We start from the raw sequence: 25,239 nt of genomic DNA on the forward strand, positions 1-25,239 counted from the left end.
CTCAAATAGCACAGAAATGCAATAATTTGTCTTTATTAATAGAAGGTCAAACACCATGTACTTCTGACAGTTGCATCAATATTTTTACAGTCCTCAGTTCTCGACTTTCAGTAATGACCCCTTAACACACACACACACAAAAAAACCTTATGGCTAAATCCTGACATTATTAAATAGCTTTTAGATACTTTTTTGAAAATAAGTAGAGTTAAGATGTAAAGCATTCAAACCAATGGCTGGATTTCTCTGTAACTGGACCTCCCAAAGTTCTATCCCTTGGAATACCAGCCAGTCTGGAGAACTTCAGACTCCTCAGTGTGCCACAAATCTATAATCATTCCTTAGAACACTGTCTGCCAAAGATGCTAGCAGCAAACTCTAACTTTTGCAGCATCCCCTCAACACAAATACAGCCTACCTGACTAATATGCATATGCCTCACACATCACTGTGAAAGAGGTCATGTTATCCTCATTATACAGAGGACAGACCACTGCCCAGCAATTACTTCCCTAAAATCATATATGTAAAGAGACTGAACCATGATTCCAAGTCCAGTTTGAAGTGCAGTGGTATTTTTGTCTACCACATGTAAACCAAGAGTCCACGGAGACTAAAGCTGTCTCAGGGAGATGTGACAACTTACATCTTTTGATTACCTGTTCTCTGGTTATGCTATCCCTGCTCTCTCTTATTCCTGCATCTATGACCCACTTCTTCACCCACCAGCTAAGGGAGCCTGACAGAGTTGAGATGAATGGAGGCAATTTTGTACTTTCTAAGTTTCCTGATCCTGAGGTCGTCAGCACAGAAAGCAATAAATTCCAAAAAACAAAGTAAATAAAAATTATCAAGATACAGACATACACAAAACTTGCAAAATTTCTCAGCAACTTCCCCCAAAACATTCACTAAGGCTAGAGATCTTTCCTCACATAAATGTCACAATACCTGGGGTATATAAAGATGAGAGCCTCCAAAAAGCAGGTAAAATTCCAGAGAAAATAGTTGAATCTTGGATAGTGAGTCTCAAACTTTAGCATGCACCAGAATCTACTGGAGAATCTACTAAAACACAAATTATTCCATCTCACTGCCAGGAGTTTCTAATTTAGTGGGTTGGGGATGAGGCCAGGGAATTTGAATTTCTAATACAGTTCCACATCATGCTCACGGGGGCTTGCCTGGGAATATACTTGGAGAACAGTGGTTTTAGGGTGATTATTTACCTAACAAACTCTTCCCTTTAGAAAAATAAGTGTCACTTGGATTCCTTTAAAATTAGTTAGCTAAAGATAACCTAATAAGACTGATCAGACTGATCATTCTGATAACAGCCTGCATTATGGGATTCAAATCCCAGCTATCCCACTCATTAACTGTGTGACCATGGGCAAGTTCCTTGGCCTCTTGAGCCTCCATTTTCTATCTGTAGAATACAAATGACTGTTAGAGTAGATATAGAATACCGGGAGTACTACCTCACATACCTTCAATACTCTGTAAGTATAGACTACTAACACCAGCATTCCTATACTTTCATGCATCTCTAAATGACTGAAATGCAGTATGAGAAGTATATGTGAGGTGATTTCATCACTGTGCCAACATCAGAAGTGCTTACAGAAGCCTAGATGGTATAGCCTATTACACACCTCAGCTGTATAGTACAGCCTACTGCTTATAGGCTACAGCCCTGCACAAAAATAAAACGTAAAAGATGCATGGCCACTTCCACAGGACACTTGCCATGAATGGAGTGTACAAGACTGGAGGTTGCTCTGGGGAGTCACTGAGTGAGTGTGCAGTGAGTGAAATCCTAGGACATTGCTGTACATTACTATAAATAGTTATACTAAATTCATTTTAATTTTTTCTTTCTGTAATGAAAAATTAACCTTTCTTACATTAGCAACTTTTAATTTTTTAAAACTTTGCCACTCTTGTCTAATACTATTTACCTTAAAACACACAAGTGATAGGAAGTTTTGATCTCCATCGTAACCTCATGGGACCACTATCCTATGTATGTTTCATCGTTAGCCAAACATCATTATGTGGTACATGGATGTAATTTTGTCTACCTCCAGAACTGTTTCTCTGGCCAATCTATAAAGTAGGACTCAAGGATAGAGCTGTGAACCAAACACACATGGTTCCTGAAACTATGAAGTTACAGGCTAGCAAGGAAGACACAACTCAAAGTTATTTATAAGCATGATCTGCTTAAATCAAAGGGCTCAAAGCAGGAAAACAGAGAAAATGCTATAAAGTTATTTCATATTTGGAGATCAATTAAGCATTCAATGCTTTTCTCAGATTAGAATGTAAACCATTGCGAAAATATAATTCTGTGTAATATAATACCATATAGCTTTTTTATTAGCACGTATTTGCTTTTAAAATATAATTATATAAAAATAACTCTTCCAATAAATCCCCCCAAATTTCTCAATACCTCATAGGTGTCACGCACACGCTACAGAGGCAATAAAGGCAAATACACTATGGCTTCTTCACCCAAAGAGTTCCTAGGTTATTAGATGAAAAACATGTGTCAAAAAATGATCATAGCATAATAAGAAGAAGGCTAGAAGATCTACAGGAACAATGAAGAGGAGTCAGCTTTTTATCACTATAATGAAATATGTGAGATAATTGACTTATAAAGCAAAAACATTTATTTTGGCTCACTGTTTTAGAAGATGCAGTCTTTGATCAATTGATCTCACTGCTTTAGATCTGTGGTCAGGTGGCATATGGTAATGGAAGTATGGCAGAGCAAAACTCAATTCATGGCCAGGAATCCAAAGGAAGGAAAAGGGGCCATAACCCCTTCATAACCCCTTCATAACCCCTTCAAGGACACACACCCCAGTGACCTACAGACCTCCCACTAGGCTCCACTTCTTAAAGTTACCCCCCCCATATCACCACCTTGGGGACCACAACTTTAACATACAGACCTTTGGGGAACATTCAAGACCCAAAGTATAGCAGAGTATCTAACTGTACAGGTTATAATATGACATTTAAACTAGGTCTTGAAGGATTAGCAACAGTTGCCCAAGTACAAAAAAGGGTAAATGATACGGTGCAATGCTATGTACACAAGACAGAAGACAAGCAAGGGCCTGGCTCATCCAGAGATTAGGAGATGTCTGATGAGGCTGGAATGTTGGTATGTGGCAAGCAGTAGGAGATGAGGACAGCTCAGTTTCAGTACTATGAAAATAGTATTAATTCTCTGAATAATATAAAGTATTTGAAGCCATTTGGATAGTGGTCAAGGTGGTGCTATAGTTTTGATCTTAAAAATGTCCGTGTATTAAAGGCTTGGTGCTGGGGTGGCAATATTGAGAGGTGGTAGAAACTTTAAGGGGTTGAGCAAAGCACGTGGGGCACTCTGGCCCCTTCCTCTTCCTCTCTTTCACTTCCTTGCTGTGAAACATGTCATTTTTCTGCCACAAGCTCCCTGCATGATGTGTTTCCTCACCATAGGTCCAAAAGCAAGAAGGGCAACCAACTATGGGCTGGAACATCAAAAACTATGGTCCAAAGTAAACTGTTTTGCTTTATAACTTTATTATCTCAGGTATTTGTTACAGTTTCAGAAAGCTGACTAGCGCAGCCAGTAAGGAAATAAATGCATAAACTGGTAGTCCATGGGTTTTTATAGGTAAATCTAAAGTTGTCTTTGTACTACACACTCTAGAAGGTCAATGTTTTAGTAACACTAGTATTAAGCTCCATCTATCCATTTCCTACCAATAACAAGTAATAAAAGCCATGGGGGCAGCCATTCAGTAGATCTTTAGTATGTTGTACTACAAGCTTTATACACATAGACTCTTTCTGCCCTCTTAATAGGTTCATGAAATACAAATAAGAAAATATAGTGCAGAAATAGTATTGCTCACGGACACACAATAAGTTGCAGGGTAGCATTTAACCCTGGAGACCAAACTCAATCATTCACTTTTGAGTTCAATTTCCTTCCTCCATAAAGGATGCATGTCTTCATACCACTTCCCAGGAAAATTCAGGTTTGTGCAGGGAGATGCATTTATGTGAGGCTCTAAGAAAATGAATATAAAATCATGAATACAAAATTGGGTTTAAGAGTGAACATCATTTACAATAAGAAAAAATTAAAACATAGACCTTGAGCTTTGAGGGTGTAAGGCCTTTTTCTCTTACACAGAATTGATTTCTAACTGCAGCCCCTCACCCTAGAAACATTCTACAACTCCCTGCACTCATGGGCCAATGCACGTGAGGAGCCCTATGCCTAACCTTTGTTGCATTTGCTTCCTGAAAAGCCATCTTCACTACCTCCTGATAATCTCTTAAACTATTACAAAGCATTTTGATGAAGGTCAGATCTTAGGGTCAGAGGAAGCTAGTCAGTTCACCGAAGGAGATAGAGATGAATGTAGCATAAGAGCAACCAGAGTTTTCATCTTTTCTTCCCTATTTGAAATATGGGCCACAGTAAGGGGTACAGATTTAGAGCCATGAAATCTAGGTCTGGATCCAGTCTCTGCTCCTTGGCAGCTATGCATCCCTTGGCCCGTCTGGGTCTCAGTGTCTTCATCCATAAAAACAGGACATTGTAAGGATCAAATAGACAAAATGTATAATACCCAGGAATGTTAGCTCCCTTCCCACTGGATATGCCTTTCATTTTCTTACTCCTTATTCTCCCCCCTCCCCCTACCCAGTCTGGAGATAAACAGGTCCATATCTGTACCCCTAGCATATTCTACAGTGACGTCCATCACACCCATCATTCTTTTGTTAATTCATCAGGCCTTCCCCAGAGAACAACATTAACAAAGACATGCCAGTGTCTTCAGGAAGCTCTAGTTGATGGATGACCCTTTCTGTACCTGGTAAGATGTTCCTCCAGGGCAGGAGCATTCTGCTGAAGACAGGCAGAAGGGACAGGCAGAGCTCACAGAGGGCAGATCTAACTGGAAATCTCATGAGTCCACCTCCTTGCCTCAGCCTCACTTGGTCCTTCCCCCTAAAGATCTATACCCTTTCATGGATAAATGAAGTCCAGTTGATTAGGCACTGGGCCCACTACAGGCAATCACCTCTAGGACAGAGAAGAACACTAGTCTCCCCAAAACGAAACAAAGGCTGACTTTCCCCTTTTCCATTTTCCTTTCTGGGAAGCCGAATACAGACCTTTGGTCCTCCACTGAATCATAATTAAAATAGCTTTTGAGAAGGACAGACACAGTGGCCATTTTTATATATGTGTGTGCAAGCAGCAATGAAGTGACTGCAGTGTGAACAATGTGTACCCCTTCTGACAGAAAAGGTGACATTGTGTCCTAGGCCTGGGAGGGGGTTGGGGACCAAAATAAAAAAACCAAACCTTAAGCTTTATTACATGAATTTCTGACAAAAAGCACTTCGAAGCCTCTTTCCCATCATCAAAAAACCACACTGGGCAAGATCAGAGTTTAACAGCCAAAAAAAAAAAACACACACACACACATTCAATCCCTGAGATCATTTTCCTGAAATAGAAAACTACATATGTTTCTCAAATTTCACATCAAGGCACTGCAGAGGCCAGACTGCAGGGCTGAATCAGGCCAAAGTAAGTAAGAGAGAAGGGAGATAGGAGGGGGCTGGGGAGGGAGAACGAGTAAACAGAAGAAAATGAGAGCATTCTTCCATGTTGCCACATTTCTCCAGTACAATCTAAACTTACAAACAGCCCCAGCTTCACAGAACTTGTAGTGAGGACTGTTTATCGCGCAGCCTTTGCTTTGTCAAATTAAGACACATTGCCTTGGATTAGCAAGACTCCTTAAATTCAAAATGACTTCATGGTTGGCAGAGTTTGGTGTCTCCAGGGCCAACTGCCAGGAACACATCTAGGGCAGAGCCTCAATCCCAGCTCTGTCCTGACCTACCTGCCTCTGCTAGGAGACAGCAGAGCAAAATCCCAAGCAGACAGGCTGTCGGTGTTAATTAAAAGCCCAAACACCTCTTTAGAAACTATCTCTAGCTCAACATTCATACAGAATTTAAGTCTCCTAACAGGCTGGGATGAGGAGCTGGGAGAAGGAGGAGAAGGGTGGAAACAGATTTGAATGGCATTTGGAACCCATTAATTTTTAAAAGATAGGCTGCCCCCTTTATAGACCCAGAAAAGTTCAAAACGTAAGGAAACCAGAAATGAGCTGAAGATTGTTTAGAAAGCCTGGGGAGAGCACTTGGTTTTGAAAGGAATAATATCTGGGTAATAATGAAAGCTGACACATTTCATTCGTGAATGCGGTTTTTGGCACATTTTTATGACACAGGTTGACAATTTTTTGTATTTAACAGAAGGGAAAACAATCTTCTAAATGACTTGGGAACAAAGGGCTCCCTGACTGCAATTTCTTAATAACACTTACGAATTCTCTTCAAAGGCCCCTGACAATAATTTAGAGAGAGGAAGAAAGAACATAAAGAAAATAAGGAAAAGAAAGTCCATATACTTAAAAAGGAAACTAAATAGAAGTAAGGTGGGGGAGAAAAAAGAAGTAGCATTTTAACATTAATTTACATTTCAAAGTGTTGAATTAACAACGCTTTGTCAAAGAAGAGTTTTAAGAGAGAAAAAATCCAAAAAGACACTTTGCTCAACACCATCATATCTCACAGAACCAGAACCTGAGGCTAGAGAAAGGTAACATGGGTCACTTAATCCAACCACTTCATTTTGCAAGTGAAGAAACTGAGGGCCAGGCATCCAAGGCTAGCAGACCCAAGTCTTCAGACTTCCTAGCCACACCACTTTCAGATCTTGTGCCATTAGTCCTGGGCATCACCAAGCTGTTAGAACTTAGTGCATCATGGATTCCAAGACAAATACATACTGAGACCTTTAATCAGATTAGTATCGTTTTCAAGATTTTATGTTGTAATATGTGTTAGAGTTTCATTCCTTTTCTATAGCTGAATAATTATATTCTTTGTACACATATACTACATTTTGTTTATCCAGTGCTCTGTGGATGGGCCTCTTGATGAACATGTGCATTATTTCTACCTCTTGGCTATTAGGAATAATGATTGTGTGAACATCGGTTCCTTAGTTTGTTTTCTGGTACTACAACAAAATACCCAGTGCTGAGTTATAGCTCACAGTTCTGAAGGTCCAAGATCATCTGCTTATCTTCTAGTAAGGGCATTAAGCTGTGTCAGCTCACATGCAGCAGAACATAAATGTGAGACAAACAGCCCAAATGCCTATCAACCAATAAATGCATAAAGAAGATGTGGGGGTTTTTTATACAAGGGAGTATGACTCAGCCGTAAAGAAGGATAAGCTTGATGCATTTCTAGGTAAATGGATGGACCTTGATACCATACTCAAGTGAAATACATCAGACACACATGTAAATATTGCATTATTTCTGTGGTGTAAGAATCTGAAAGTGTAAATAAGGAACAAAATGTGTAACAGATATTGTGAAATAGGAAGAAAATGCTCAAATGGGAAGGGGAACTAGAGAGGGTACAGGGAGAAAGGAAGGAAGAGAAAAGAAAAAAAATGAGAAAAGAAGGATAAAATGGAAACAGGTATTTATAAATAAGGAGGAGAAGAGGGGTTGAAGGGAGGGGAATGTGAAAAAAAGAAGAATCAAGATTATTCATGTACAGGTACAAATTCCCTCTGATGAATATTATCATTATGTATAAAATGTACCAATAAACTTAATTAATTATAAAAAATAAGTAAAAGAAATGCGATTACTAAGTAATAAGTACTATGATGATGACTTTCTAAAGAAAAATATAAGAACACATAAGGATTGGTTCATTTCCATAAATAAATTTAGGTATAAGGAGTCTTGGGCTACTGTGACAGCCCCATTAAGTCATCAAGGACATGAGCTCTTCTGACATTTTTACTTCATGTTTTCATCCTTGACTTTATTCTCAATATCATCTCATGATCCAGGATGCTCTGGGGTTTCTGGGATGAAGTCCACATTCTGTGTACCAGAAGAAAGGCAGGTGGGGGAGCACATAAAAAGGATGTGCCACATGTCTGAGCCAGCCTTCTGCAAGGGACCCTCTTAGAAGATCCCTATAATACTTGTACTTGCATAGCATCTGCCATACAATCCATAGGTTTATAGTCAAACCTAGCTGGAACGCAGTATGGTCAGCATAGGCTTTAGCAGGATTCTGTACTATCCAAAGAAAAATGGTATTTTTTTTCTACTAGTCAGAAATGGGAAAATTAGTATTGGGCAGGTTAAAAAAAAAAATCACAAAATCATCATTAGTAAATTACACCGACCAGTATCCCAGATACCAATTTATAACCTTTCTATGGCAGACACAGAGTAGTGTAATATGGTGGTTACAGAAGAGATGATAAGCTTAAAGCAGCTGTGGTTATAATTTCTGTTATTGATTCATCCACTTATTCCTTACATATATGATAATAAACACCTAGGGGACAAATTCTCTCTAATCCAGCAGGGAGTGGACACACATTTATTGAACTATTCAAGTCCAGATAAGGGCTGGAATCGAGAAGTCCTCAGCTCAAAGTTTCCTTTGACTGACTCTTTTTCATTTGGGTGAACTTGGGGAAAGCAAATGAATCCCTCTCCATTCTTCTTATGAAAGGAAGGGATAAACAATATGGATTTGCTTTGTGGAGAAAGTGATGTACTCTGGGTAAGGTCTCTGGCCAGTTTCTGCCACACAGTAGTCCACAAGAAGTACTACCTCCATTTGTCTTTCACTTTGGTATTTATTGATTGATTGATATTGGGGTGAATTCAAATTTAGTAAATATTTTGTGGGTGGGTAGAAAGGGTGGGCCTTTCTGAAACAAGTAAACGTGTTTGAAGCTTTCTTCCCCAAGTCCTCGGGGTTTGAGAGTTTTATCTTGGCTTCCTGTGATGGGACTGGGGTTCAGAGAGGGGTGGAGGGAGAGTCACCTGGGGTCTAGTGCTGTCATGGGTATGAAGGCATCAGTAGGTGCCAGGGAGCCCTTAGGCCAGTCAGTTCAGTGGCTGAAAGTTCAGGGAGGGCAAGAAGATAGACCACCCTGGGCCAGCCAAGGCCAGGAGGGAGAATGAGGGCTATTGGCATGGCTCCTCCCCGAGGCTGGTCAGGGCCCAGGTCCTCAGGGACCCAAGCCTGTTGAGGCTTCTCTGCCATATCACTGCCTGTAGCTCTGTCTGCACACTGAGGTAAAACCTGAGGAAAATCAAGGTTACTTTTACTTTTCATCAGTACGGTAAATCTGGAGAGAAAGGAATAAGAATCTAACTCTGTCCTTTGGGAAATAGTTAAAATGTGTGAACCTAGGGACAGGATACGCACTCTTTGTTCAAAACCTCTAGTCTGAATGTATCTGATTTCTATACAGTTCTTTTCCAGCTTTCCACTTCACACAGCTAGACATGAATCTTGGATGCCTGAAAGATGATAGCCAGCACAGCTATAATTTTCAAACTAAGCAGCAATGTAGCTTTTTCTTTACTTAACAATTTTCTCTGAGACCTTGAGTCACTTTTAGAATTTAATCTCATTTTCTCTTTCAATATGATAAAGTGGAATGATCTTGAAATCCGAGTCCTCATTTACAAATAGGTCTGATGGTGTAGTCTCTGTTCAAAATGTTTTGAAACTGTCAAGGTGTTACGTTAAAAAGTTAGATCTCATTTTCCAGGTAATAGAGCTGAAACCTAGAAGGGTCTTCTTACTGTGTGAGGGAAAGCAGTGGGTGGAATAGGAGCTACATTATTATGCTTTGCTTAGGGGTCCTTTTCCTGACCCAAGAAGGCCTCTCTCAGGATGAATGGGACACCTCAATCTTTTACAGACTCTATGGTTTGTTTCCCACCCAGGCTGGCTCTCTGACAGTGGACTGTCTTATGGACTTGGGAATAAAACCTTCTGATTGTGTTCTGGTGTGATTCTGGGTAGCCTCAAGGTTCATTTAAATGAAATAAGCCAGACACAAAAGTACCAATATTGTATGATTCTACTTATATGCATTATCTAGAATAGGCATATTCATAATAGACACAAAGGAGATCAGAGGTTAATGGGGGCTACGGGAAGCAGAGAATGGGGAGGTACTGCTCAATGAGTATGGTTTATGTTAGAGGTGATGAATAAGTTCTGGACGTAGTGGAGAGAGTTACATGACACTGTGAGTTTACTCTGTGCGACTGAATTGTACAGTTAAAAGTGGTTAAAATGGTAGATTTTCCCTGAACAGATCTGCATTTTGACTGCTGAGTAAAGTCCCAGATGTGAGACCTGGTAGGCACATCTGCTCTCCCTACCTCGTTCACATCTATGCATGGATACACACACCTGAATATGTAAATGATGCTAAGCATCACCTTCTGAGCTACATCCAGTAAGTCAAAATTCTATATATTAGTATCCAGGCTCTTGGCTGGATTCCTTAGGCTTCTAGTGTGTGGCTAATCTCTTGCACTCTTCCATATTTGACTTTTTGGGTAAATATCATAAAATAATCCTATAAATTATGTGCCCAGTATTAAATGTATTCCCTTGCCAAAACCCTGAGTACAACAAGGCCCTACCTCCTAATTAGGGGGTCATTACTGATCCAAACTATAACAATTCTATTTTAAGCCTAAAAAGTGGGCAAAATTGATACAGACACATTGTACTACCATAATAGAACAGTATATAGGTATTATTTTCAGCTAATATTTATTGATAGCAAAAATACAATAGAAATAGAACAAGTAAAAATGCATTGTACAAAGCAGATTTCCAATTTAAATTTTCTTTTTAAACTAGTGAAATAAGGGTTTAAATAATGATGCCATTTTTGAGATCCTGGAAACTAGATTTAGAAATTTGTTACACGGCAATAACCTAACCATAATCATTTCCTAACAGATTAGCAAGTAATCATGAGAAAAATAGCAATGCAGTAATATCCCTTATAAACCCCAAACACAGAGAACCAGACAAAACAGGAAAATAATTGCTATCTTAAAATAAATTACAGTTTCTTAAAACTATAATTTCACCTTCTTAAAGTAGAAGAAAGGATATTTACTACAACCTACAGAGAATTGTACATAGCAGTAGTGGAGGGGACAGGAAAAGGGAAACCAATAAATATCTTACAAAGTAGTATCAGGGAAAATAAACTTTTTAGAAAATTCAGCCCTGTATTTCTACATGCCATGGAAGTATCTCAGAAATTCTGACATGTAACCTCTAAACCAAACTTACAGAGTGTCTCTTGATGAAACTAAGAGCCTGGTTATCAATTTCATTTACTCTAAAACCATGAAAATAAGTTAGCTGAAAAAAAATTCTTCCATACAATTGTTTCAAAGTAATACATGTGACTGACTATTCCATCCTAAATGAGGAAACACATAACCTCCTACTCCTTCCTTAAGTGTGAGCTATGCACACTGAATTCCTTCCAAATAATATGATATAGAAGAGGTGAGGGAGAGAAACTTGACACACGGGTAATAAGGTCAACACCAGTAGAGATGTGTCATACTCATATAGGTAGCCTCGATATGATGAGAATGGTAATGTGGTCTTCTTCCCCAGAATACACTAAGTCTCATCATGACAGAAACATCAGAAATATCCCAATAGAGGGGCATCCACACTGTGCATAACTATGACCAGAACTCTAAAATGTCAGGGTCATCAAAAAAAAAAAAATAGGAAAATTTGAGAAACTGTCAGTCAAGAGGACCCTAAGGAGACATGACTAAATGTAGTTTTCCTGGATGGGATCCTGGAGCAAAGAAAGCCCACTATGTGAAAAAAAAAAAAATTAATACTCAGAGTAAAGTATGTAGTTTAGTTCATGATAATAAATCAATATTGGTTACTAATGGTGACAAATGGACCATAAGACATTAATAAGAGGGGGAATTCACTGTACCAAATTTGTAACTTTCCTGTACATTTTAAACTATTTTAAAATAAAGTTTTTTATGAAATTATAATTGAATTTGATAGAACATACTTTTAAATAATGTACAGAAGGTTGTCAACCCTTAATAATACAAGAGAAATTTCCCTCAGACCCCAATGTTAGAAAAAGTTTTGCTTCTTCTGAACAGCAACCAGGATTTCATCTGATTCTCACTTAATCTTGTCATGCTCTCCCTGTGGGCCAGCCACTAGGAAGCTTGAAAACAAATCTATTAGTAATTATACAGAGCAGTACAGCTTTATGAAGCTCTCATCATCAACTCAGTTACCCTACTAATATATTCAATCCATTCTGATTCTTTTACATTTTCATCATGTGAGTGTTTTGTTGATGCTTTTCTCTTCTGGTGCTGGGGACTGAACCCAGGACCTCGGGTTTCATAAGCCTGCACTGAGCTACACCCCCAGACCTGAATTCATGCTATTTATTACCAGTCACCTCAAATCTCTTTAGAGGGAGAATATGTATTTATATTTATATACGGTTTGTCTGAGTATACAAACTTTTATTATTCAAATTTCTGACTGTTTCTCATGTTCTAGACAGTTACCCCTTTGCTGGCTAGAATGTGGTAAATTACTAAGGGGTTTTGTTTCAGTTCTTGAATTGTCAAATTGTGGCAACACCACCTGCTTTAATAGGTGGTAGTTGAGGAGTAATGGAGTTAGCATTTGTTAATATGCCTAGTACAGAGAAAAGGAAGTCATTCAGTAAATGATAATTGCCATTATTGTTATTGAAAAATAGCAGTAATTATTTTCATTAATATAACAGAAAGAATGGAGCTGAATTACAAATCAACCCTAGGCCTGGTGGTGATTTTCTCAGTAACCTTGATAAGCAAAAGTAGCTTCCATATTTTGGAAAATGAAAACAACTAGTGAGAGAGAGAAAAAAATAAATATATAAAAAAAGAATAAAAGGTGGAGGAGAGAAAAACAGAAGGAGAGGAAAAAAAGGAGGATTTCTTATACACTATCAGTGCCAAAAACAAGTTTGAAAGTTTTAAAACAAGGTGAAATCTAATCACTTTGTTATCCTGGATTCTGCTAGAATAATAAAACAAAAAGGAAAAACACCCTGTAGCCTTTCTGGCACTCATTTTACCAAAGCCACCCAAAACAATCACATGTAAGAGCTAAATGAACACCAAATTTTAACTTCTCCTTGGGCCAGAGGATGCCAAGTCTCTGCTCCCCTGCCTAAGGGGTTTTGGCACTGACTCATTCCATTTTAGAACTGTGTTTCTCTTATTTTAGCAGAGGGAACAAGTAGTGGGTTTTTTTATTTTAAAAACCCTTTATTTATTTAAATACTATATGCATATATTTTTCCCCAGTACTTTTAACTCTCAATCACCCTGAGAAGTTACTGAGGAAATGAGGCTTACAGAGATAAATTATTTGTTCCAGGTTCTCACAGTGTACAGTAGAGACCGTGAACCTGGGTCAGTCCGACCACAAAGGTTTCTCTCTCACCACTATGCAAGAAACCTAATGTAAGGATTCCCTGCCAAATGTCACAGAGAAAGGGAAATTTTTTACACTTTATTTTTTATTAGTGTATATTTGTCATATATATTGATCACATTCATCATAGGTAATTTTGTACCTGTACGTAATAGTAATATATCTTAATTCTTCTGTTCCCCATTCTCCTCCCCACCCACTAGCCTCTCTTCCCCACCCCATTTACAAAAGGTTTGTTTCCAGTTTGTTCCCACTTTTTTCCTTTGATTCTTTTTCTTTCTTTTTCCTTCTTTCCTTTCCTTCTCCCCCCTCCCCCAATGTGATATTTAAACATATGTGTTTGATTTATTTCACTTAAAATTATGGTCTCAAGGTGCATTCATTTACCTAAAAATGTCTCAAGTTTATCCTTCTTTATTCCAGAGTAGCACTCCATTGTATATGAAAACCACATTTTCCTTATCCATTCATCTGTTGATGGGCATCTAGACTGTTTCCGAGATTTAGCTATTACAAATTGTGCTGATATAAACACAGGTATGCATATATCACTGTGCTATGATGCTTTTAACTCAGAAAGGAAATTTTTAAAAGGAGTTGTTTCCTTTAAATTTTTTCTCAGTAACATTATTAAAAGCTTATCTGGTATCTCAAGCCCATGCAATAACATCATGGAGTGGGTGCTGTCATCATCTCTATTTGCAATCTAGAAAGCTCAGGGGGGGATTGCCCTTTCATCTTGATCATGCAGGTTAGAATAAAGAAGGGGAAAAAACTAAGATACTGAGTAAATAGAAGAAAGACAAGACAAATGTAAGCTGGAAGTGAGCCAAGGAATGGGCAACCACTTTGCAAGAGAAATTTGGTGTCTGGTGCCCAAGATCTGAAGAATCTGCTCTACAGGAGAAGGAGACAGGAAGGGAGGCCACAGAACTTGCTTGTAAGTATGGACAGGGTTGGGGGAAGGGAAAGGATAATTTGTTCTGATGAAAACAGAATAACCATCATAGCTGATAAAAAATGGCAGAAATGATGGATGGCAAATAAATCCTTTCTGAGCATTAAACGTTCTGTTTCTTCAGGGTCTGACATTGTCATAGATAGGGGTGGAGGATTCCAAATATGTTCTGATAGGTCAACAAGAAGCCTTCCAATTTTTAAGTCACTAAATTCCTTGGGCCTTTAAAATACTTCCGATCTCTAACAGACATGGAGCATCTCAGAGTCACATACAACTTTTATGTATATTCTGTATATTGTTCAAACTAATCTGACCAATATGAACCTAACCATAAAAGTATTTGTTAAACATACAAATTCTCAGATCTGCCAGGGAGATTCTGATTCAGTAGACTGAAAACTACAACTCCTAGAGATGTATGGTTTGAATAATGATTTGGGTAATTCTTATAATTAGGGTAGTTTAGGAAAATTGCCATAATAGAACTCTCACAAGTTTGTAGGTAGATATCCTAAGGAAAGTGAGACTCAAAAGAAGAGATGAGACATGCTAAAAGTCACACAGCTAGTGAGGAATACAAGTCGCAGTGTGACTTCAGTGTGCCATTTCATTTAAGTCCATCTGAGCCAGAGCTCTTCACAAAGCCCTCTCCTCAGTGCTGAATATGGCATCAGACACCAGGAAGTGGACATGTAAACATTCAAAGCCATCAGAGTAAAGCAGAGAGGAAGTCAAAGCACTAGGTGACACCGCCCCCCCCAAAAAAGAGGAGGAAAGCCACATCCTCCTCTATCTCTCACTCCATTTTTGAGTCCTCAAGACTTGTAGGCCAATGGCCTGCAAATAGACAACTACTGCGAATGCTTTGACTAAGAGATCTCTTTGGGTAAAATTATCAAAATGTTTCTTTCACTGCTGCATAAAAGTAGAAGAAAAAAAAATAACTCCTCTCAGAAATAACTTCAGACCATGTCACACCAAAAGAGAAATGCTCAAGACAAGGTCTTCAGGCATATGCACACACTGCCTTCTCTGGGGGTGAACACTGTAATGGTGGCTAATTGCACTGTCTAAGGCAAAGATAAGGCCACACCTCCAAGACGCGCTTGCCTGATAGGTGAGCACTTAAGGTTTGCTAAGGCTCGATTCATGCACACCAGGGTCCCCTCCACACTGAGATTTTTGGCTAACAATTGCATCACTGGATGAATGTTGGGAGTGACATGAAGAATGACACACTTGTGAAACATCCTCTACTATCTCTTTCTGGAAGCTTCTGCTGTTGAACTCTACACTCTTATCAACTGACCACAAGAAAAGATCCCAACCCTACAAAACAGGATAGACAGGAGCAGCACAGGGGAAATGGCGCTGCTAATTCCAACATCCCTTGAGTTTAAATAAGGAAAATGGGGAGGACTTGCCTCCACCTGAAGGCACTGACTTTAAGGCACAATACCTGTCCCCTAAGTTACACAGACTTATCTGTCCTCTGGGAACTAATCCTCTTCATCTCAGGTTTGCATAATCCAAATTCTAAATCCTTTTCAAGTTGAGGAGCCTTCCCACCCTGGTGCACCCCTTAAATCTAAGGTCAAGATGACAACGGATTTGTCATACTTAGAGATTCCAAGTCCAACTTGTCTATCTACACTCATTTTGTGTCCAACCTATCTACACTCAGGAACACACCCATTTTGTTATACAGCAGTGAGGATTTTACACTCAATGAGTATTCTGTAAAAATCCGTCACGTCACATATACTTCAACATTTATAATTTACTGTAAAATGGTTGTTAAATTTCAATACACATGCCTCCACAGTAGGGGATTATTGAGTCACATCTATATAAAAAGCAAAATAAGTTCATACCACATATACCCCATTAAAATCAGCTTCCTTGAAAAATATACTCTGTCCTAATTTTAAGGGTATACATATATATTTTTATATTGATCATGTTAAAAGTGCCTTTGGAAAAACAGTCACATTTCACTCTAGATTTTTCATATCTTCTTCAAATGTGTCCAGTTTTAATGAATGGTCTTTAGCTCAGAAACTCACATGCCAGGCCTCAGAGGAACACTGGTGTTTGGGCATGAGCAGTGGAGGTGGAAGATAGATTCAAGATGTTCCAAGTATGCAAAATCACATGCAGATGTACAAACAGTACGTCCAGTCAAAGAGAGTTAAGAAAGCAATATATATGTACAGACACCCGAGAATGGAAGGGCACAAATAAAATCCAACTTGGAAGTAACGTACCGTGCTGTGACACCTGTTGCCTTCCATGATAAAAAGTCTGGAAGATCAAAGAAGTGTCCCGCCTTATCCCAGCAAGTCTCTCTCAAGTTCTGCCAAATTAAATATATATTAGAATCAATTATGGGTTTTTTTCTAGCCTTCTCTTCTTTCAATAATGTTTTAAAATTTTCAAAACAAAAATACAGCCAACAATGTCCATTAAAACATCTGTTCAAGCATTGGAGGAGGGGAGGAGGGGGGCAGGGGAAAATATGATGTAAAAATAGTACACATATAGGGAAAAAATGGCAATTATTTACCCTTCCAAAGTGACCCTAATTTCCCTTTTATCCCTCTTTGCCAACCTGCAGGGGGAGAAAGCATACTCCATGTGGATATGCAATCCATCTTCCCAGTGAATGGCAAGAGGATACCCAATGGATATAATGTGCCCTGCCATGTAAAATTTTCCACATACTAATTCCACAGGCAAACTAGGCAAAATAAAAGATGGTCTTCCCTCAAAGAACTTCCAATCTAACCCAAAAAGAACAGTCACATAATTAAGCCATTATTGTAAAAATTTCCCAGATTTATTTTTTCCCACATTGCAAATGGCCAGATTTTTTTCTTGCTGCTTGGCTTTTCCCTGCCTCTGCTAATTCTATCTGAAAAATTAATTCCTTACCTTCCCCAGGATCCTTGTCCTCCTGTTCCTTTACTAATCCTACCCACCATCCCTTAGGGAAGATGTCCAGGATCTCCTACTCCAAGTTAGGTCTGTCATATCACCTCACAATTATCTGTGTAATGACTTCTCTCCTCCTAGATGATAAGCTCTGTGAGGCCTAGGACTTTGTCAGTTGTTTACCATGATAACTGTTGTCTCCTCTTCTCATGCACGACAAAGAAGACTTTTAGTTGTGGAGTAGAAACTATGTAACACTTATGTCTTTACTACTGCATTTTACTGGACTAGGGATAGACATGTGACCTAGCTAAGTCAATCAGATTCCTTCTCCCAGAATCCAAATGTGGCCACTTAACTTCCACCTATGAATGGAACTGGATGTGAGATGAACTTGGAAACTATGAAGTGGCTACTTTTCAAGAGCACCTAGAGGGAAAGAACAAAGGAAAAAGAAGACAGACAAAGTAGCAAAAATATTTTCCACTTCTCAGGTAATTCTTTATGTCCTGATTTCAATTATTCTAGAAGCAGCTTTAAAAGAGTTGATCATAAGCAGGAGGGCTATTTTGAGGAACCTAAATGCAACAATGGAGAAGTTCCAAGAGTCAGATTCCAGTACGTGTTAAAGGGCAAAACACAGTAGGTACTCAATAAATGTTTACAAAATTACCAGGCAAGCTGCTCAGTTTCTCCATCTAGCCCCTATCCTGGGAGAGGGTTTATAATTTATGCTGGATGTGGTGGTGCATGCCTGCAATCCCAGAACTTGGGAAGCTGAGGCAGGAGGATCACTGGGAGTCCAAGGTCAGCCTGGACTACATAGTGAGTTCAAGGCCAGCCTGAATTACAGAGAGACCCTGTCTCAAAAAACATTTAAAAAATAGAATTTATAAAGCGCTTCTACATGGGTCACTTCCTCAGAGCAACACAAAAGAATTCTGTGCATTATATCAACTTCACAATCATATGCCTGGGCATTACCTATGTGTGCTCTCAAATTCTGTGAGTTTTTCCTACTTATGATTTCCTATCACTGCTATCTGAACTCAGATATCCACATACTATCCCAAGTGCATAGTCCTATTAAAACAACAATATCAAAAGGTGAATACATAGAAGTCAAAGTATTGAGCCCATTCTGTTAATTTTGTTTGTTCCAATTTCCTGAGCAATTGTGTGAGAGCTTATATCTAGAAAGGGACTTATCCTAAAGTTCTCTTTGAATACATCTTAACATTAAATAAAGCAATACTTAAAGTTAACAAAATATGCCTACCACAGCTATGAACCAGCAGTGACTTTTAAATATTAAAATGCCACAATCACAAAATGGTAACATTTGAAATAATGTGAGTCAAGCTACCAGTGTGTATTTTGGACAGTCTCAAAAATCTATTTCCATGTGTTTTATGGTTGTAGGGATCAGTGGTCAGGAAGGAGAAAGGGCAGCTTCCTTCTAAGAGTTCCAGCAATCCAAGGCCAGTCACCGGGCAAGAACCAGCAAACCACTAAGCAACAACCAGCGCTTCCAGCCAAAGCTGAACCACTTTCCTAGATTGAGAAACAACTGCTTTGATTACAATAATATGGAGGCACTAAAGACCTTGCACAATGACAGCATATAGGCTGTAGCCACACAAATGCTGTGGAACCCAAGTGGAACATCTCCAAGAGAACCTTTTGTCAAAAGGAGACACACTGAAGGGAGAAGGAATGAGGGATCCAGAGGATTCTTTCTTCCTGAGACCACACCAGCTTCATTGATCAAAACCAGAGATCCAAGTAAACCTTTCCATAAGGTGAGGAATCAAAACCAACATGTTTTTAGATAAATAAGGTATCCTTAAAGAGTGCATATGGTCTCAAATGAGAAGTGTGCAGCGTTCTTGCTTCCTCTACAAAATCAAAGTCTGGAGACTAGCCAGCAGAGAGAGGAGAAGAGTTTGGATGAGAGTATGTCTGGAAGCCTGATCCCTCACTCTGAGATGCTGCCTGACTATCCATGAGAGTCTCAGGCAGTGTCTTCACTGGGCTACCTAAAGCAAAGAGCTTTTGGTAACAAGTGCCTGATTGGTTCCTCTAAGTAGATTTTTCCTCCAGCTCTGTAGAAAAATCTCTGTCCTTCCTCTTCCCCAACCAATGCGATACTAGCCAAGGGCTTCAACCTTGCTAAGTTAATTCTATTCTTGGAACTATTGGATCCTCTTATTTCCTTAACAGTTTACAACAGTGTTCCATATGCCTCATCTCATGTGATTCTCAGGTGGTTGAGGTGTCAAGCAAAATGTCATATTTTCATACCAAGCATGTAGGCACTGAGGGTCAGACCCAGGGGCTCAGCCCAAGTCACACAGGGGATCTATTCTAAAGCAGTGTTCTTTCCCTTTACTGTGCTTCAGTGACTGCCCTGAGGCTCCCAGTTCTAGAAGAACTGGCCTTCTGGGAATGTGATAATGGAAGCTACTGCCATTCTTTATACCAGAAACAAAAAACAAAAGCCCTTCCAAACAACAGTATCAAAATTTCAGCCATTATAGATTGCAGTTTTAGGCAATTTTTTTCACCTCCATTTACCTAACAACACCTTCTGTGCACAAATGAAGTATGGGTTATAATAAAGAACACAGAGAAACCACTCAACTCAAGCCATCATTTGTGCATCTTGTGCTAGCTTAGTCCTGTCCAAACTAGGAGCTCTCCATGCTGAATGAGTTAAGTATTTCTGTCTTCTAGTTACCAAGCAACTAACAAAAACTAATCTTTTCAAGAAATAAAGAATCAGCACTGATTTGGGGTGTATGTCTTGGCACTAAAAGTTCTGCATTCCAATAATAATCCTTTGAGTTAAGCAACCCCCAGCTTGAACACAACCAGAGAGAATAGATTTTTTAAAAAGATACTGTTTATTACCTCATAAAACCACAACACTTCTTGGGAGGAGGCTACTGCTCAAAGTTCACACACCTGCAGGTCTCAGCAGAGGGTTGGGGTAGAGTCATTACCTCCAAGATTCAAGTCAGGCTCAACTGCCCTGTCAGCCTCAGGGCACAGCTGAGGAGCCTTCACCTTTTCCCGCCCACGCAATGTCCTGGGAAGCTGTCACGTTTCTGCTGCTTCTAGACACCCAGGAAGATAGTGAGAGAAATGAGGCAGCTACTGCAATGGCACCAGGGTCCAGGAATACCATGAGAAAACGGGTGCCCCTTTAAACAAAAGTCCTCAAGCATTTGATTATATCCTGCAAAGAGATTCTGGCTGGCCTATTTGTGGTGTGCAGTGAATAAAGAGAGGGAACAGAGCTCCCTCATTCTCTACTCAATAAATGATTCTGCCTGTGCACTTCAAGTTTCATGATGTTTCTTTCCAGGACAACCATTCCTGAAAAAGAAAAACTTTATCCACATTCTATGTTCAAGACTCCAAATTAAGGCATCAGATAAACCAGAGAGGAAAGATGTTTCAGGAGAAACTTAATCCTCGGTGTCATTCTCAAAAGAAAAATGATACGGAAAACAGAGTGGATCCTAAGCCATGATCAGAAACTTTTCAGAATGAATGAAACAACTGCCATGTTCCAAACCCTTATCCACAGAGACAGAGACCAAACCCTAGAAATGCTTCAAGGTTGACAGGCAGATCACCTGGGGTTTGTGCTACTGGAGCTATCTTTCTAAAAATTTAAGACTTACCATTCCATTCCTTTGTTTAAAATTGTCCAATCGCTCCTCATGACCTAGAGCCACATTTTAATTCTTTAGTATAGCTCTCAGGATTTGCAACAAGCAGACTCCAATGTGGCCATTTTTCTTATCACGACTACTTCTTGGGCACACCTCCCATGGCCTCTCTGCTAACACTCTCCACTCTGCCCTCGCTTCATTTCTTTAACTGCCAAACACATTACACTCTTTTATATGTCTGTGCCTCTGCTTAGGCTGCTGCCTCTACTTGGACTGACTTTCTCGCCTATTCCCTGAACAAATCTCTACCCTTAACTCAAATTCAGCTCATATGCCACCTTTTCTAGCAGTCCTTCCACCCCACAATGTGTCTGAATTACATGTTCATGTACGTTAAATCTACCTCAAAATGACAAATGTCTGGAAGGCAAAAGACAAGTCATGAAAAAAAATGCAAAAAGCTACAGGAAGTATAAAGAAATTTAAATCCAGGCCCTTTCAAAAGAAAGCTACTATGAAGCTGGAGAAAGATGTGCTTAAAGGAAAGGTGATTTTAAAATGATGTATGACAATAATGTAATGAGTCTGATACCAAGATTTTGTGATGAGTCACCCTCATAACCTTATCATAATATTTTTGTGTGGCCATATATCTGCCTCAATGAGTAATTACAGACAGGGTTCAGGGAAGGGAAAGGGCTTTAGGGCTGGAGTGCTAGAATAGGCTTCATAGTGGAGAGATTTGAGCTGAATCCTAAAGGTCAAATAGAATAAATATCTCTGCTACTGCTGAGAATCACGTAAGCCACAAAAATCGGAATTGACAAGATACATTATCTCCAATAGAGAAGAATTTAATTGTGCCATCACATAATTTATTTGTAAGATGAAATAATTCCATTGTATAATTGATTTTTCAAAAACTGGATTAAACTGGATTTATATGCATCCCTCCCCCACATCTTCTGGAGGCCTGGTGTTATACAGAAAAGTAAACTCATCATCCACATGAGAGTTGACTTTGGACCATAAGAATGTCATCATGTGCATGACAACTGGTCAGACTCAGCAAAGCAGACTCTGCTCACCAGTGTGATACCACCATGCATTTTAGGAAAATAAGGCTAACAGTATGTGGGGTCTAAGAGCTTCAGAGTCTAGCAGATCTGAGTTTGATTGCTGAGTTTGATTTCCCAGATGCATAGCTTTAGGAAAATTAGTATCTCTAAACCCCAGTTTCCACAAATGCTGCACTGCTAGCATGTGCCTCAAAGGATGCTGGGAACATTAAATAAAACATGTCAACAAGATTTACTCATTTCTGGTACAGATCTTCACATTTTTCAAAGCAGTTTGACATCCATGATCTCATCTGAGCTGTATAATTCCTTAAGGCAGTGAAGGCAAAAAATTATAAACCTAACCTTGCAGATTAAGAAACTAATGCCCAGAAAGAGATTGGGATTTCCTCAACATCACATGACAGATAAATGGAAAGTCAGGCTAAACTGCCTATCTCTAAAGTCCAGCCTAGAGCTAGTTCTGGCTTCCCCTTCTCTAAAGCATTAAAAAAATGCAGAAAATCCAGGTGGGCAGTGCAGAGTAAACCAGATAACTCAATTCTTTCATAGTGGTATTGTCTGTGGAGGTGGGTCTAATGTGAAGAGCAGGCTTCAAGAAGAGTAAGGTCTTGTCAGACACGGAAGTAGATGTGGACAAGTGCAGAAGTGAGGACATCTTCATTAATATCTCATCCACCTGAACCCCTTCTCATCACTGCTTTTCTGTCTCCTTGATGAGGTCCTTTTCTTTCATGAGTCTTGAAATGTGTGTGTTCTCCAGGGCCTGTGCCTCAGCCAAATGCTGTTCTGACTGTCCACATGCTTCCTGGGTAATCTCAACTACTCTTATGTTCCAGCCCACTTCAAGGTGGACAATGTGCCAAATCTCAGACTCCAGCTTAGATGCTCCTCTGAGACATGCCTGTTGCATACATATCTATGCCTCTAACTCAACATGTCTAAGACAGGGAGAGACTGTATCTTCCCCCAAATGCTTTCCTCCTTGATTTTCCGTTGATTGTTCCAGTTACCAAGGGAACCATATATTTCTTCTTGCCTCTCATTCCTTACATCCAATTATCCTTCTACTCTAAATTAAAAGTCAATTCATGAAGAGGTTCCCACTTCTTCACCCCCTATATAAATAAGTCAGACTCTAGAGAAACAGAACCAACATGGTGCATGTGCGCAAGATGCACAGATGGCCTCACCATTTAAGATGCAACTCCAGCATTATTCACTCCATGAAATCATCCCTGTCTGATCTAAGTGGAGCTGGATATTTCCATGCTGTGGCCTATGAAACTGCAAATAGCCCTATTAGCCCTTTCTCATCATCTGTGCACATGTCCGCTCCTCTCAATAGATTGAAAGCTCTAAGGAGGCAGGAACTGTGTTTTTGCTAAACTCTACTCCTAGGATCTAGCATTGTGACTGATGTATAGATGAGAAATATCATTTGCTGAATGAATGAATAAATGAATGAATGAGCAGAGATGTACAAGCTAAATAAGGGTTTGTGGAAATGAAAATAAGGAATGAATGGATAAATGAATGAGCTTGTGAGTAAGAACCATCCTAGTTGCTCTTTTTTCACTCAGGTTAATGGCTTTTCTCAAATCTGTTTTAAGAGCAGAGACATACTCTAGCCACGCCTGACTGCCAGGAAGATAAATTTCTCCTCTTAGGCTGAGCAGGTCCTTTGGAGAAGTTTCATTTTAATTGCAAAATGGATCCATTCACTTCCTGGCTTGGACTGCTGGGTCAGTACAGCATACTGAATGGCTGCCAAGCACCAACAGAGCGAGGGGCTGTGGCAGGAAGAGCACTCCATCAAGTTGGATGCTTTGGGACATCTGAGGACACCCCTCTGTCAGTTCCAAACCGGTTCACACAGATGCCTCTCCCCCGTCTTCCCCCAAATGTCCTTCAAAGCAAACTATTCATCCCCATCCCAGAAAAGATGGGTGATCTTTTTACTGTACCAATGACATTCCTTTATTTCTTTGGGGCCTCCTTGGGTATGGACAATCTGCCTGTTCATTTAGGCAACTGTTGCAGTATTCCACTGTCATTTCCTGTTGAGTAGGAACAAGGGCCACAACCAAGAAGTTCCTTCATGACTTGAGCAGCAGCACAAGATGCAAACTATGCAGCCTCTTCCTTACGATGAAGCCAATGTTACAAAAACTATACTACGTAGGGGCAGGTTTTGAATCTTTTGTCAAGGATTCTTGAGGAGGGTTCTGAACTGTTACTAGCCAGGACAGTCCTGCCTTTCATCTTCTCCTAGCAATCCTAGCACACATCTGGTCACAAACGAGCTGATACACATTGTTCCATGGTCAATAAACATTTCATTTGAAAAATGTTTCATGTTAACTCTAAGAATACAAATGAATAAATTATACTCCCCCCCAAATGAGCTAAAAGTCAAGTAGGGAAGACAGAGAAGAGCAGTGACTACAGAGGAGACTAACACTGACTGGAGGTGTGCCAAGACAAGAAGTATAACCTCACCAAAATGAATTCAAGCGCAGCAAGAATGCTGTGAGTTAAACATTGGCATAAATGAACAGAGACCTGAAGATGTTAGGTGTCTGCTGGTCAGCAAGCATAGCTAAACAGTAGAAGAGCCACGGTTTAAACTAAGGTGAGTCAGACTTCAAAGAAGGAAAAATGTGGTACAACTGGCATACTAGGTAATAAAACGAAGAGTCATTCAGAAGTGCTTGCTGTGTGCTGCGTGCTGGCCAAACAGTTTACGGCACATACGTTTGCTCAGTCGATTCCACAGCACCCCTGTGGTGCAGGTGCTGTTAGGATCTTCAGAAAATACTATATGGTGTGGAAACTGAAATAAAGAGCAGCTAAGCAGCTTGCTCAAGGCCACACAGCTATGAAGTACTACAGCTGGGATACACACCCGTGCTGTATGGCTCTGGAGAAGTGGTAGCAGAATATGCCAAGGCTATTGCATTACTAGAACTGCCACTGGATCCATTAATTTGGAGAATCTGGGCCTATGCAAGTGCTGAAAGGTAAACCTGGAGCCCATCACTAAATCCTGGTCCCAAACTTCAAGTTATGTATTGGCTAAGTGGAGCAAAGAACCAGCCTGTAGGAAATA

The 25,239-nt window shown here is 39.7% G+C and overlaps 1 protein-coding gene across 15 annotated transcripts in view; it reads right to left on the reverse strand.

The window, feature by feature from the left end:
* Positions 1 to 25,239, reverse strand: part of Fggy (FGGY carbohydrate kinase domain containing) — a 479,381-nt gene that overhangs the window by 367,561 nt on the left and 86,581 nt on the right. For 14 of the 15 annotated variants that reach the window (XR_015452489.1, XR_015452488.1, XR_015452490.1 and 11 more), the window contains one exon: positions 16,699 to 16,787. The exons of the other annotated variant lie outside the window; for it this stretch is intronic. Coding sequence is in view for 10 of the 14 variants with exons in the window: in XM_087214470.1 (XP_087070596.1) it covers positions 16,699 to 16,787 (89 nt within the window). In the remaining 4 variants the exon portion in view is untranslated. The remainder of the gene's footprint in view (positions 1 to 16,698; positions 16,788 to 25,239) is intronic. 15 annotated transcript variants of the gene reach the window in all.

Source organism: Heterocephalus glaber, unplaced genomic scaffold (assembly GCF_053883595.1).
Source record: "Heterocephalus glaber isolate CG9 unplaced genomic scaffold, H.glaber_assembly_v1.0 deba00001447, whole genome shotgun sequence".
In the NCBI taxonomy this organism is placed as follows: Eukaryota; Metazoa; Chordata; class Mammalia; order Rodentia; family Bathyergidae; genus Heterocephalus; species Heterocephalus glaber.